This window comes from Panthera leo, chromosome F3, assembly GCF_018350215.1.
Source record: "Panthera leo isolate Ple1 chromosome F3, P.leo_Ple1_pat1.1, whole genome shotgun sequence".
Lineage (NCBI taxonomy): Eukaryota > Metazoa > Chordata > Mammalia > Carnivora > Felidae > Panthera > Panthera leo.
Window position 1 is genome coordinate 22,771,487 of NC_056696.1, and position 15,954 is coordinate 22,787,440.

Below are 15,954 nucleotides of genomic sequence, written 5' to 3' on the forward strand. Positions count from 1 at the left end.
GGATAAAAACATAAATACAATGCTAGGTGACAGCAGGCAAGAAACAGAGTTTCAGAGAGGCGATGTTTGAACATAATCTTAAAAGGCAAGTATACGCTAACACATAGAGGAGTTGAGAGAAACCACTGTTAAGTAGACTATGAATGAGGTAGTACAGGAGAAAACAGATGTGGGTTGTGGTACTTTAAAGGTGAGGGAAGCCTGGGTGACTCAGTAGGTTGAGTGTCCGACTCTTGATTTCAGCTTAGGTCATGATCCAAGGGTTATGAGACTGAGTCTTGCATTGGGCTCCGAGCTGAGGGTGGAGACGGCTTGAGATTCTCTCTCTCTCTCTCTCTCTCTCTCTCTCTCTGTCCCTCCTCCCCACTCACTCCCTCTTTGTCTCTCTAAAAAAAAAAAAGAATCAGAGCAGGTGAAGCCAATATTAAGAGATAAGACTAGTTGGAGTAGGGCCAGACGCTTTGGCCCCTTGAATGCTTTGCTATGGAATTGGGACTTTATCGTGCTCACTAAAAGCTATGGAAGTGTGTAAACAAAAAAACGTCATGATGTGATCTGTGCTTTAGAAAGACAACTGTGAGAGGACATTTAGGAAAAGATTCCCAGTTTGCCACTGGGCATATGAAATGGGAATGTGAGAAAGAGAACTACACAAGTAACCCAGACTATGGTGACATCACTCTATAAGGAATGGGGGAAACCATGAAGACCAACTACTGGTCTTCACCTGAGTATCATGGAGTCCTAGAATCATTTCGATCAAAGTCTGTGGGCGTCACTTGACTGACTAGCACAACTCTGCTTTTGTTACATTTTATGTTTTGTACTTCTATGTAGGGACAAAAGATTCTGCATCTATGAAATGCTTGTAGACTGAGAGGGAGGCTCTGATATGCTGAAGGGTCTAGTCACACCCTGAAGGACAAAGGAAGAGGAGCCAGTAAATGGGCTGAAGCAAAGCTTGAAGAAAACTAAGGCACACTGAGAGGAGAGTCCTTGAAACCATTTGAGAAGTACATTCTAAGGAAAAAAAAGTAACTCATGTCTTAGATTTTGTAATACTTTTCTACCTGGTACATTTTTGCTTAGTACTCTGAATTTGAACTAAAAAAATGGAAATGGTTAAACATGGAATTTTCATGTAAATATTCACCTGGCTCTGGATTTCTCAGGAGAGTCCATCTGCTTTGTTTTTATAAACACAAGATGTCACTGAGCTTTTCCTGTAAGCAACCTTCCTATCTTCAACCCGTTGAAAGGCGAGCTAGGTAGTAACTTATTTAGACAAAGTTGGTAACCTGAATTCAATCTTTTTTTTTTTTTTTTTCTGAACTGAATTTAAATAAAGAAAGTTAAATACAGAAATTATGTAAACATGTCAAAAAAACTTGTGTTAATTCGGCAGGGATTCAGGTAGTCACCGCCAAGTTAGTGAGACCATAATATGATTCCAGCTGAGAGATATTAACACAATACAACTTTTATGAGTTATTTCTAGCTCTGCAAACCTTAACCTCCTAAATCTCATGATCTTTCTTTTGTTTCCTGGTCCTCTCACTTAATCCAGTGAGAAACAAAAGATCTGACGATAAGTTATACTTAAATGGAGATGTTTCTTGTACCTATTAAATTTTTATAGCAGCTATCTGTTCTTGGCAGATAACTTCAAAACAATGACCTTCACAAACATATTGCTTTCAGAAAATCTGTACTTAGTCTCAGGAGAACTAATCTTAATGAAACAGAAGTGTGCAGCAGACCAAGGACCAAGCAAGTCATATGCCATTCATCTGATTCTCATTCATCTATTGCACAATACACATGTTCAGACTGTAAAACTGAATGACTCTTTTGGCAACGCCACGAGGTCAAATACTTTTAATGTGTTCACTCGGGGATCTCCAGCTGCTTGTCAAGCAAAACAAGACTAAATAAAACCAAAACACCACTCCTGTAAATCTAGAATAAGCCAGAGCATATCACTCTTTGTGATAGCAGTACATCACTACTATCTCGCCTTTTTCATTTCAGGAGCCCTGGTGTAGCTATTATATTTAAAAAGAGTTCCTACTTTTTCAGCAATTGAGAATTAAAAAAAAAAAAGAAGCCAAAACTATGAGGATAATTTCAAGACAAGAAGATAATGTGTTCAGGTTTTTGGTAGCCAAATTGTAATAAAGCCTTTGTCATTCATATGCATTTCCTAAGATCAATAGAGACTAGGACTCCTGTGCAGAGGAAAATAATATAGTAAGGAAATAGGAAAATTTCCCAGGACAGGGACACCCAAACCTTTTACTTGACTGTCTATGGCAATACTGAACATGTATTGGATGCTTGTGTTAACTGATTTACATATATGAACTCATTTCAACTTTACAAAAGCCCTAAGAGGCAAATATTATTAATATCTTCACTTTATAGGTGAAGAAATAGAAGTTAACAAAGTAACTTTTTTGGAATTGTAAATTTAGTGAGTATTATAGGCAATAAATACAATAATTATAGCAATATAAATTCTTCATCAAGGTCCTATCGTTTATAGACCAACACCTTAAAAAAACAGAGGGACCTTAGGATATTTAGAACGAATTCAAAACTAGGAAAGGATCTTATCTGAAAAAGTCTTCAAAAGTGGGAATTGAAACTTTGAACAAATTTAGAGGCAAGAGGTCACTTACTCTTAAGAATAGTTCATCTTAACTTTTAACAATATAACTATTTTTTAAGTTGTTTATATTCAGACCCAAATCTGTCCCTAGAATCTTCCATAAACTGGCATTACTTTTAGCCTCTGGAACTAGACACAACCAACATAATTCTTTTCTGCACCATGGTTCTTCAAGTCTTTAAATTTAATTTTCACTATGTAACCATAACGTTACATACGGTTTATTTTTCCACCTTAAATACAATCAGAAATGTAAATTATTTTGCAATAATGTACTATCATGGTTACCTTTTTTAAAAAATATTATCAATAGGTCCTTCCAGTCTTCCTAGTGAGTAAGTTAAGTCTAGAATACAATTGGTCTCTTTCTTTTTTTTAATTAATGAAAATATCTTTTATTAATGTGGCAAAATACTGGATTTATTTTCTTGATGACCACATTACACTGTTAATGTATACTGAATCACAAACACAATTCAGAGCTCTTCTTGAAAAATTCTGAAGCTATATTTCACCCTAATTTTCATCATTTAAAAAAATTTTTTAAGTTTATTTATTTTGAGAGAGAGAGAGACAGCGCAAGTGGGGGAGGGGCAGAGAGAGACAGAGAGAGAGAGAGAGGGAGGGAGGGAAAGAGGGAGAATCCTAAGGAGGCTCTGTGCTAGCAGCTCAGAGCCCGATTCAGGGCTCTAACTCACAAAACCGTGAAATCATGACCTGAGCTAAAACCAAGAGTTGGGAGTTTAACCGACTGACTCATCCAGATGCCCCCATCATCATGCTTTTAATGTAAGTGCAGAAGTTTAACTTCATTTTGTTAGGCTTAACTCAAAAGTTTCAGGGTGAGGTGTGTTTGAATTCAGATGCCTTCATTCAGCATATTATGTATTCTTCTCAGTATCCAAGCCCTTTATTAACCACAGCTTGGCAAGATTGTTTTCTTGGTCTGTGTAAGACCTAAAGAGTGAAGCACAGACTCATTCCTAAAAGAGCTAAGCGCAGACTCCTGTGGCATGGCCTTGAGACACCTCTCTGCATGCTTACCCTGGTTTATAAAGGACAAACTAATAGATTTTTTTACATAATCAGATGAGGGAGAAGCTGAATATCCCTTTTACATTAATGATAAAGTCCTAGCTCATACGAAACTAACCCATCCTGAAAATATAAAACTCACTCAAATGAAATCCTTGGTTATGGAGATTTGTTATAAAATATGATTCATTCTAGACTCTGGCTTAATTTTCAGTATTTCTCTTCACTCCTCACTTTTCAAATTGATTGGTACTTACTGTAGCATGAATGTTCTGACATCCCCATGATTTAAGTAATAAGAAAGGGCCGTGATTTCTTTTTTAAAAGGATCTAGAGATATTTACAGATTTTTCCCCCTTTTCATAGAGCTTCTGATGTCCTTCTAAATATTTTTTCTTAATATGACCAGCAATATAGTAAGCAATTAGATCAAAAAGAAAAAATAAAAGAGAGAAATTAAGGAGAAACTGTAGCCATAGGAAGCCATCCAGATTATCAGGCTATGAAAATTCCTAATACCTGAGAGAATTCTCACAGAACTGCTAAGGCTGACAGGCCACCCATCTTTAAGCCAGGTAATCGAAGGCAGGGGAATTCCGGAAGCTTCACAAGTCAGGGACACTGAGTTCTTTTCCACGACACTGATATTTTCAGGTTTCCCATGGTTTCCTATGATGCTTGGAGGGGCTGTAAGATAAAACAAACAAGAAAAGGAAGATAAAGTAGCTAATATATATCAAAAACCAAATCCTCAACAGCCTATGGCTAATAATTAGACTTCCATTTTCTGGTGAACAGTAAGCAAAATAAGCAACCACAACAATGAGCTTATTAGTAGCAGCAGTATTTTTAGTGTGACTTTGCTGGAGGTAAAAAATGTCACTTTTTCCCCACTCATAGCAGTAAATGACTTTCACGCCATTATTCTCTTGGTGGTGAATGATTTTCTGAGTCATTCATCTTGTCTGGTAAATCTCTAATATGGATTTATGACCTCCTTATGGGCAGAATTTTCTAACAAATAATTCTAATCCTAAAAATTAAAAGTAATCTAACAGAAAAAGATGCTTTATATTGAAACCTCTTTTCTTTTACATTCTGATTCTGTTAACTTTGGCTCATACACTGGCTGCAAACCACAGGTTATTAATACTGGATGTTGTGCATGTCCTAATTGGATTCAACTTATAAGATTGTGTCTATTAAATTTATCGTTGTTTCTATAGATTTAAAAATTGCAATTCCTAAAGATTCCATCCAAAACCTGTTAAAACTAATAAATGAATTCATTAAAGTTGCAGGATACAAAGTCAATACACAAAATCTATCGCATTTCTATACATTAATAATTAAGTATCAGAGAGTGAAACAAAGAAACAATCCCACTTACAATTGTATCAGAAAGAATAAAATACATAGGAATAAATTAACCACTGAAGTGAAAGACCTGTATGTTGAAGACTATAAGACAATAATGAAAGAAACTGAAGAAGGCACAAATAAAAGGATTGAGGAATTAATATTATCAAAATGTCCATACTAACTAATCTACAGATTCAATGCAATCCCTATCAAAATTCCAATGGTATTTTCCACAGAAATAGAATCAACTATCCGAAAATTTATATGGAACCACAAAAAAACCCAAATAGCCAAAGCAATCTTGAGAAAGAACAAAGCTGGAGGCATCACGCTACTTAATTTTAAACTATTCTACAAAGCTATAGCAATTAAAACAGCATGGTATTGGCATAAAAACAGACAAAAAAATCAATGGTACAGAATAGAGACCCCAGAAACAAACCCACTCATATATGGTCAATTAATTCATGACAAAGGAGCCAGGAATATCCAATGGGGAAAAGACAGTCTCTTCAATGAATGGTGCTAGGAAAATTGGATAGCCAAATGCAAACTAATGATTTTGGACCACTATCTGACACCATACATGAAAACTAACTCAAATGAATTAAAGACTTGAATGCAAGACATGAAAACATAAAACTCCTAGAAGGCAACATAGACAGTAAGCCCCTTGACATAGGATATTAAGATGATTTTTTGAATGTGACACCAAAAACAAAAGCAACAAAAGCAGAAATGAACTATTGGGACTACATCAAAGTAAAAAGCTTCTGCACAGCAAAGGAAATAATCAACAGAATGAAAAGGCAACCTACCAAACAGGAAAAATTACTTGTAAATCATATATATGATAGGGTGTTAATATACAAAATATATAAAGAACTCATACAATTCAATAGCCCAAAACAGACAATCCAATTAAAAATGGGAAAAGTATATGAATAGACATTTTTCCCAAAAAAAGACATACAGGGGCGCCTGAGTGGCTCAGTTGGTTAAGCCTCCGACTTTGGCTCAGGTCATGATCTCGTGGTTTATGGGTTTGAGCCCTGTGTTGGGCTCTGTGCTGACAGTTCAGAGCCTGGAGCCTGCTTCAGATTTTGTGTCTCCCTCTCTCTCTGCCCCTTCCCCCTCACGCTCTGTCTCTCTCTCCTTCAAAAATAAACATCAAGAAAAAAAAAAAAAAAAGACATACAGATGGCCAATAGGTACATGAAAAGGTACTCAACATTATTAATCAATAGGGAATACAAATCAAAAGCACAATGCAATATCACCTCACACCTGTTAGAAAGGTTATTATCAAAAAGACAAAAAATAACAATGAGGGGGGATGAAGAGAAAAGAGAAGGCTTGTGCACTGTTGGTGGGAATGTAAACTGGTGCAGCCATGATGAGAAACAGGTTTTCTGAAGTTCCTTAAAAAATTAAAAATAGAACCACCATGTGATTCAGCAATTTACTTCTAGGTATTTATATGAAGAAAATGAAAATACTATCTTGAAAAAATATATGCCCCACATGTTCACTGCAGCATTATTTACCATAGCCAAGCAATGGAAACAACCTGTGTCCATTGATGGATGAATAGATAAAGAAATTAAAGGATTTATATACAATGGATTATTGTTCAGCCATAAAAAAAGAACAAAACTACCTCAAGGGCATTATGCTAAGTGAAATAAGTCAGACAGAGAACGACGAATTCTGTATGATAGCTCTTAGATGTGGAATCTAAAAACAAACAAATAAATACAACCAAGTTTATAGACACAGAGAATAGACTGATGGTTGTCAAAGGTGTGTGTGTGGTGTGTGTGTGTGGGGGTGGGGTGGGGTGGCAAATTATTTTTGTTTAAATAAACTGAATTAAAAAAACAAAGAAAAAATTAAAATTGCGATTCAAATTATATGCATACAAAAAACTGTCCCTGAGTACATGTATGTTTGGTGTATTCGTATTGACATTCATGATTCAATAATTAAAATATTAAAGCTGACTTTGGTAAAACTCGTGAACAACTGATGCTGAGTCCGTAAGCTCTAAGGAACCTAGGCTTGTTCAAACCAAGACAGCAAATTTGGAAAACAGACTTAAGGAATATTACTTGGGATAGCACTGGACCAAAAGTACTTGAAGAAGATAATTAGACAATCATATCTACTTCACTATGTGCTTTTCTAATAGATTATCCAATATATGCCTGTTTCAGCAAGCTAAGAAATGGGAGGTCAGGTATAGAAGGATAAATGATGGGACTGATCCAGAAAAGAGGTACATATGTAGAAAATCATAGGCTATAAATAAAAGACTCAACACAGAAGGTTTAAATCTCCTATCCAGGATGCTATAGACTATAAGAGCCAGTGAATAGACTTATTGAGCTTCTTTATACTTACTATGTACACTTAAGTCGTATTTTCTGTCAACCATTCCTGCTACATTCACAGCAACACACATATAACGGCCTGTATCAGATACATGAATGTTCTTCAGCTGAAGGATGCGACCTTCATCCAATATTTCCATTCCCCTTCCCTTGGTCAAGGGGCGGCCATCTTTCATCCAGGTCACTTTTGGTTGAGGAATACCCTGCACCTCACACTCCAAGGAAACACTCTTCCCTCGAGTCACAATAATTTCAGTAGGGTGGCTGCCACTATTAGATATTGTTGGTCGAACTAAAGAAAAAAGAAAAAAAATAATAAAGTAGGAAATGTCTGCTTCAAGTCTTGCATAGGAATTATTATCAAAGTTAAATTCATTTTTGATGTCGAATATTAACTACTAAAGAAGAGACCCAAAGCTAACAGACAGCACTGCTATATTGAGATGTTGAATTCTTCTCCAATGTTTCTAAATGGTTTCATGCTTAGAATAAACTATCAACACAGTAAAAAAAGAATTCTGTGTTTGCTACTTTCCCTGCTTTTTGACAAGTTACACAAATATTTGAACCTGTCATTCATAGCCCTAATTTACAGAAGTCTTCCTAGGACTAACATTAAAATAGATACAGGAGCCTCGCTCACAATGAATTCCTTTCTTCCTTCTAACTTCCACTATGGGAGCTGGAAAAGCTGAGACCATTGCTAAAACTTGAGGTGGTCACATGAATCAATTCAGCCTATAAAATCTAAATAAAGATCAGCTGGGTAGGCATAGGGGGTGAGGGGAATGGGTCTGGAATACTTTTGCTCTCCTGATGAAAGGAAAAAATACCACTCCTTACCTTTATTTTTGCCTTCAATGTGGACTTGATACCACAGTTGCAGCAATGATGTTGATACCACAAAGGAAGGGCCAGGAGAATCCTCGCCCTCCTGTCCTGATATGAGTTAAGGTTCTGACCAACCTCAGTGACTGCCAACCTCGGGCTTCTCATTATATGAGAAAATAAGTCTCTAATTGGTTAAGCCACTGACCGCCAGTTATTCTGTAGTTTTGCAGCTAAATTTACCTGATACTGATTCTAAGAAAAAAAATTAGACCATTACTAATAAATATGTGTGGGGGGGAAGAAAAATGGGCCAGTGTTAGTAACCTTGTGTTCTAGTGCCACTTCTACCACAATCGAGCTGTGTGACCTTGGCCAGTCATGGAAACCTCTATGGTTTCCACACTTTTAAATGGAGGCATTAATTTTGCTTCCTATCATAGCTCATGTAAAAGTTAAATGAGATAATTTAAATATTTAAAACATGCAAATCATATATAAGTTAATCTTTAAAATAAGGTATTTTTACATACTGCAAATACACCCTATGATACAATGCTATCTCTCCCCATTCCACACATCCACTATCCTGCCCACAACACAATACAACCAGAATGATGCGTCTGCCATTGGCAAGCTGATGCAGAGTAGACAGCTGTATTGCTAAATAAATAACAGAAGTAAGCAAATGTTTTTTGTTTATGTCAGCACAATTTAAATTTGTGGGTCTCATGATAGGTATATTATAATCACACTGCCTTGAATGTATCTTAAAGATATAAAGAAAAAGTAAATAGGAAAGACAGAAAGGTTAAAAGAAAATTGTGCCAAAGTCTGGTTAGTCAATAACTTACTGTAAACTTGCAGACTGTAGTCTTTCTTTGCAGTTCCAGCAACATTCGATGCCACACATGAATATAGCCCTGCATCAGATTTTTCAGCAATTGAGATCTGTAACTGTCTGCCTCCGGATAAAGTTCTGACTCGCCCTGCAGAATCAGCCAGCACTGGGGAGCCTGAAAAGAAAACAAAATGGCAGAATATGAAGCAAAAACATACAACATTTTGTGTATATACTCTGATAAGTATATTTATTTACGTCCTAGTTCAAGTACCTAAAAGGCAGATGACACTGCAAAACAATCCTATGCAAAAAGAAGGAGGAGGAGAAGGAAGGAGAGAGAAAACAGAAGAAGGAAAAGGAGAAGGAGGAGAAGAAAAACAAGACAAGAAGGAGCATGAGGAAGAGAAAGAAGAGAAGATATTTATCAAGATTATCTTCTGCAAATTTTTCTTTCAATCAATATTGCATTTGAAAGAAAACAGAAAAATAAAGTAAAATATTAAAACAGTAAAAATGATTTTAATTTTTTTAATGTTTATTTTTGAGAGAGAGACAGAGAGAGACAGAGAGAGACAGAGCAAGAAAGGGAGGGGCAGACAGAGAGGGAGATACAGAATCTGAAGCAGGCTCCAGGCTCTGAGCTGTCAGCACAGAGCCCCATGTGGGGCTCGAACCCATGAACTATGAGCTCATGACCTGAGCTGAAGTTGGATGCTTATCCACTGAGCCACCCAGGTGCCCCACAAAAATGATTTTAAAAGTCAACTAAAAATATACATGATCTCTCTGATAGGTAATGGATACATATAAATATTTGTTGATGAGTAAGTTGAAAGTTTGTTCAACTGCAGAATTCAATCCTAACACTGCAAAATTGTCACAAATACAGCAAAGTTGCTTGTTATAGAAAATATTTTTTAAAGCTATTCTGAAGAAGAAAAAAGACTTCTTTGAATGGTGGACTCTTGATCATTAGAACCACTCTATAATGCGTTTGATTAAAAAGCAATCAACTAATACAGAAAATTATTTTTTTTTCTAGAGAACAGATTCAAAACTAAAGATTTTCAGCTAGATCCTAAAAGTATCACATGCTATACATTTAAAATAAAGCAATCCTGCTATCTAGTATTTTAGTATGCAGACCCCAGGGAAATTGTTAATAATATATGTTTGTCATATAAAATATAAATTCATTTAACATTTATATTTAATTTTATAAATGTTAAGGGTGAAAACTGACCTTTTTTCTTCCAAATGAGATTTGGGGGTGGAATACCACTTGATTCACACAGTAAACTAATGAGATGCCCTTCAATGACTGTAAGTTGAGCAAGTTCATCAGAACCATAAATATTTGGTGGTACTGAAAGATGAAAAAAGACAATTTTTACATTAACTTAACATAAAACTTCCGTAATACTTTACATTAAAAAAAAAAAAGGTTCTCACTCAAATGACACAAGGAAGTAATTAGCACTTGATGCTGACATATCAATACCACATTAAAAGTCAACTGTAAGATGTAGACTAAATACCTATTAGCAGACTTCCCGTTTTCACTGATAGAAACTTAATTAACAAAATATCCAGAGCGGCTAAAAAGAAGCAAATGTATTACAGATAAGTAGACTTCTTGCATCAAAATCTAAAGCACCTACCAAATTTAAACTTAACTGTCATTTGTGCCAAGCCAGTTCTGATGTCTCAGATGCTGAAGAGAACTGGAAAATATCACGCTTACAACGTTGTAGTAAAGAACAGACACAAGGGGTTGGATCTAAGAAATGGCTATGTTACCTGGTCTAGAATGCATAGCCTTCCTCCCCACTGTCCTCTAGTTTCTCTTTGGAACCTTTCAAGTGAACCCTGACTACCCATGGTTCTCTCAAGGAGGCTGAGTCCGCATTTGCTGGCTGAACTCTGCTCTCAAGATCCTTCTCTGGCTGCAGTATTATCAGGTGACAGATGCTTGCTTTCCAAGCTCCTGGGAGCTGAGGAGTGGGAGAATCCTCCTCACCCCTCAATCCAGCTTCCAGTCACCGTTCAACTTCAACCACCCCCACGTGAAAGCCTATTCCTTTGAGCCTCATGCCATCAATTTACTTCTCTTTCTCCCTCACCATCATCTGTGAACCCACCATTCTTCTTCTTTTCTTTTCTCTTCTCTTTCTTTTCTTTTCTTTTCGAGGGAAGTTGGGAGGGAGGAGGAGAGAGAATCTTAAGCAGGCTCCACGCTCAGCATGGAGCCCAATGTGGGTGGGGCTCAATCTCATGACCATGAAATCATGACTGAGCTGAAATCAGGAGGCAGATGCTTAACCAACTGAGCACCCAGGCACCCTTAAGCATTGTTTTTGTATTCATTGAAGAATTTGACACTTGTTTCTATCCTTCTTCACATGGAGATCTGCCATTATTCTGTGTGAACTCAACATCTACATGTATATCCAGTCAAACCACCGTGACGCCACTTCCTTGATTTGCTCATCCCTTTCTCCCTCATGTTCCTCTTCTACGTTTCTCCTACTGCTCCGTCCTTGTAGCTCTTTCACTCTATTATTCCCAATTCTCATTTCATTGACTTAATTGAATCTCAAGTCTTTTCACCTCTCAGGAACCTCCCAATCCAGCTGCCTACTCTTATTTACTGACTTCTCTATCTAGCTTAGATTTCATGATCAATAATTTCAACTACTCCTTTGTCAATATTCTCAACTGCCTTGCACTATTGCCCTTCCTATTTGACAACTCTCTTTCTCTGGATGAATCGTATAGTTTACTCTGCATCACCTATACCACAGATAGAAAGTTCTACAGAAGAAAATGACAATTACACAGATTGCCACTACTATAAGTATACCCTCTCCAACCTAAATGCTACCCTTCTCTACTCCTGTGGCTTCCACTGACATAAATACTTGCAAATCTGTATCTGTAATGTAGACCCCCTCTGAGATCTAGACTTTTGTATCAGACTACTAAACATCTCTATCTGGATGCCTCAGAGGCACTTTCAAACTCATCTTGCCCACAACTGAATTCAGTCACCTTCCTTCTCTGAGAAAAGGGCACTACTGTCCACATGGCCCAGAGGGCCAACCCACAGTGACATCCATCCTTTACTCTTCTTGTTTTCACACCTCTCCACGTGATAAATTAATTTTGTTCATTCAATTTCTTAAATACTAATAGAGTTTATATGTTTTATTCCCAAAATACAGATCTGAATACCCCAGTCCTTCTATAAATCCTTTCAAATGGTATCCTATCACTTTAAGAATCAAATACCTACTTTAAAAATTGGTTTTAGACATTCTTTTCAATCTTCCCTTTTTAACCTTTTCTACCCAAGATCTTCTCATTCTCCTCAGCTCCATACCAGGCTCCATAGTGAATGATGTTTGTCTCAGTGAACACAGACAGTATTCTCCAGGTCTTTGTAATGCTTCCATCCTCTTCAGAGAGCTAATGCCTACTTATCCTTAAAATCTCAATTAGATGTCATGAGCCCTGATATGTCTTCCCACAAATACTCCTATGATCTCTTAGGAGGTTTAATTTTAAATGTCTATTTAAAGATATTTATGTAGCAGCAGGCTACATGTTCTGTGTGACCAGTGGCTTTGTCTTTCTCATTAACTTCTCTGTGACTACATGAGGCATAGTGCCTAGAACACAGAGGCACATGATAAATATTTTTTTGAGTGAATTTATCCTTGATGTCTCAACTTTCTCCCCTCAATCATTTATTCTTATATTTACTGCATTCTGCTTTCCCCTATTAAATTGCTTTCCTTTAAAGGGGCATTGTTCTCTTCTGTAAACTACACTTTGTAGTTCATGTCTAATTTCTCTGCAATATGTGACATTATTCATTCATGCACCTACCCATCCATATGTCCAACTCATTTGTTGTCCATGTTTTTCTTTTGGGAACACCATTGTCCTCAGTTTCCATGACACAAGTTTTCCCCTACCTCTTTGACTGCTCCTTCTCAGTTTCTCACTTTGTGTTTCTTTTTCTGTCTCTTTTTTTATATTGTATGTGTGAGAGTCTACAGTGTTCTTCTGTGCACATTCTTCTTATTCTCTATGGGATCTTGACTGCCACATATATACTCATGTCTCCACCTTTACATTTTAACTCTTTTTTCTCTCTCTCCTAAATTATAGGCCTGTATTCCTGACTGCACAGAGGACAGCTTCACAGGGACACTCTATACACATCTTCAATATACCATTGCAAAAATGAATTTCTCACCTCACTTTCTAACTGATCATCAGCTCTAATTTTTCTCTTTTTTTTCAACACTTGACAACACTTTCTTTACTTGAAAACACTTAGTTCAGTGTCTTGTCCAGACTGGGAGTTACAAGAATATTTTTCCCATTTGAAAGAAATGAGAAAGAAAGGGAAGGAGCAATGGAGGAAGAAAAAGGATGGAAGGAGGTAGGGATAGATGTTAATGATATATAACTAATATGTAGTAAATAAATTTACTATTTAGTAAATTTTACTCTTTAAAGGTAAATTAGTCATTTCACAGGGTGAATAATAGCACTTCTCATAACCTTCCTCAATGATAATGATTTATAATTAATTATTTTCTACATATAAATTCAGAGTTTTGAAGTTTTAAAAGATATGTGCTCTCCACTGGAATCAAATTACTTCTTCTACCTATTTGGATTTTAAAAATGTGGTTTCGAATAAACTTTTATAAATCAAAGATAAATTTCAGCTCATGATCTCAACAGTTAAAAAGTTTAAACAAATACAATCAAAGAAATGTGGCATGATACGTTATAAGTGAATTTAAACAAGTAACTAAAATAAAGGTGAATATACTGGAAATTGGAGCACTTTTTTTTTTTTTTTAATTTTTTTTTTTCAACGTTTTTTATTTATTTTTGGGACAGAGAGAGACAGAGCATGAACGGGGGAGGGGCAGAGAGAGAGGGAGACACAGAATCGGAAACAGGCTCCAGGCTCCGAGCCATCGGCCCAGAGCCCGACGCGGGGCTCGAACTCACGGACCGCAAGATCGTGACCTGGCTGAAGTCGGACGCTTAACCGACTGCGCCACCCAGGCGCCCCTGGAGCACTTTTTAACAATTAGCAGATAGTCATAGCCAAGTACAGTTGTGATAATTCCTAGGAATCATCTTAGTTGGTAACAAATGGTAGAATTTCAAGTGAGGACAGCTTTTCTCACTGGTCAGCAGAGTAATCCCACCACCAAGCAAGCACAGGTGTTCTCTCTGTCACACACAAAATCCATGTGCATGATTTGGCCTTCTGACCTCTTTCAATTGATCCAGCCATCATCAGTTCATGGAGAAAGCTCGATCGTTAGAAGATCCTGGTTGCAAGAACTAAAGGTATAAGTTCAGGCAGGAGAGGAGAAGTGTCCCATGTCAAAGTTCTAATAACCAATATCCTTAGGTTCAGGAAATCTACCTATGATTGATTTTGAAGGAATTACATATAATCACACTTACCCCAAATGTTTACATTATAGTTTTTCTCAGTTTTTCCAGCAACATTTGTTGCCTCACAAGTGTAACGACCAGTGTCTTGAACTTGAACATCTTCAATCTAAAAACAAAACCATATTTTGAAACCTCAGTTTCTATTTCATAAGTAATTGGAATTTTTCTATTAATGTTATTTGTGACTTATTTTTCATGTGTATTCTAGATATTTTCAAACATATGAAAAGGAAAGGGAATAGTAATATGTATGGCTACATGCCCATCACCTACTTTCAACACTTGAATCAAGATTCAATAATTTTTATCTACATGTATCATACTTTATTTTAATGTAATTAATATTAGTGGCTGAAGGTCTAGAAAGGCCTTTTACATATAATTAAATAAAGTTCACATAAAATAGCAACAAAAGTCACAATTAATTTCTGAGTAAGTTATTTAAGGCTTTAAAATAGATAATCTGTATATTTCTAGGATATCATTCAGTAAAATAACACCTTTATTTTGATTTATTACATGTCTTCTCCCCATACTGGTTCTGTAAACTTCTTTAAGCCAAGCATTATATGCAGTTAGTCTCAATCTCCTGGCAGCTAGTTTGGTGCCTGATAGATAACTGAGTATCAGTAAACATTTTCCATATATTTATCTGCAACATGCATCAACACTCTTCATCATTTATTCATTGACCATTTAGCAGTTATTAAGAACCTTGTACCAGATATTATAGCTAGAAGATACCAAGAAGTATAGTGTAACATATAGTTTGTGATTTTACAATCTAGTTAAGAATATAAAGTACATGAATATTTTTTAAAAAGTGTTCAATAATAAACAAGGAATACATAACACAAGATAACATAAGAGGTACAACAAACAGTAGGTGATTGATTGCTAAATAAGTTTGCAATCAATTGCTTAAACATTCAAAAGAGAGAATCATTAGAGCCGGACTGATCTTTGAAGGTATTTAGTGTACTAGGGGTGCACAGTAAGCACTGAATAACACTTATTAATGGATTGATGTGAACAAAGAGAGCTGGAATTTATCAAAGCACAGATGGAGAACCCAAGAATATTAGACCTGAAAGAGTACTTAAAATCTAACCTCCTTATTTTACTAAGAAAAACGAGGAACACTTCGGAGACTTAAACTGCCTTGGTGAGCCTGGGTGGCTCAGTTGGTTGAGCGGCTGCCTTCAGCTCAGGTCTTGATCTCATGGTTTGTGAATTCAAGTCCCGCATTGGGCTCTCTGCTATCAGTTCAGAGCCTGCTTCAGATCCTCTGTCCCCCCCTCTCTCTGCCCCTGCCCCACTCCACT

The 15,954-nt window shown here is 36.5% G+C and overlaps 1 protein-coding gene across 1 annotated transcript in view; it reads right to left on the reverse strand.

The window, feature by feature from the left end:
* The window catches only part of HMCN1 (hemicentin 1), a 465,407-nt gene that overhangs the window by 135,035 nt on the left and 314,418 nt on the right, over positions 1 to 15,954 (reverse strand). Inside the window, exons 42-46 of the mRNA XM_042924627.1 lie at positions 14,639 to 14,735; positions 10,377 to 10,499; positions 9,144 to 9,305; positions 7,472 to 7,753; positions 4,226 to 4,393 (exon numbers count right to left, since the gene is read on the reverse strand). Coding sequence (XP_042780561.1) covers positions 4,226 to 4,393; positions 7,472 to 7,753; positions 9,144 to 9,305; positions 10,377 to 10,499; positions 14,639 to 14,735 — 832 coding nt within the window. The remainder of the gene's footprint in view (positions 1 to 4,225; positions 4,394 to 7,471; positions 7,754 to 9,143; positions 9,306 to 10,376; positions 10,500 to 14,638; positions 14,736 to 15,954) is intronic.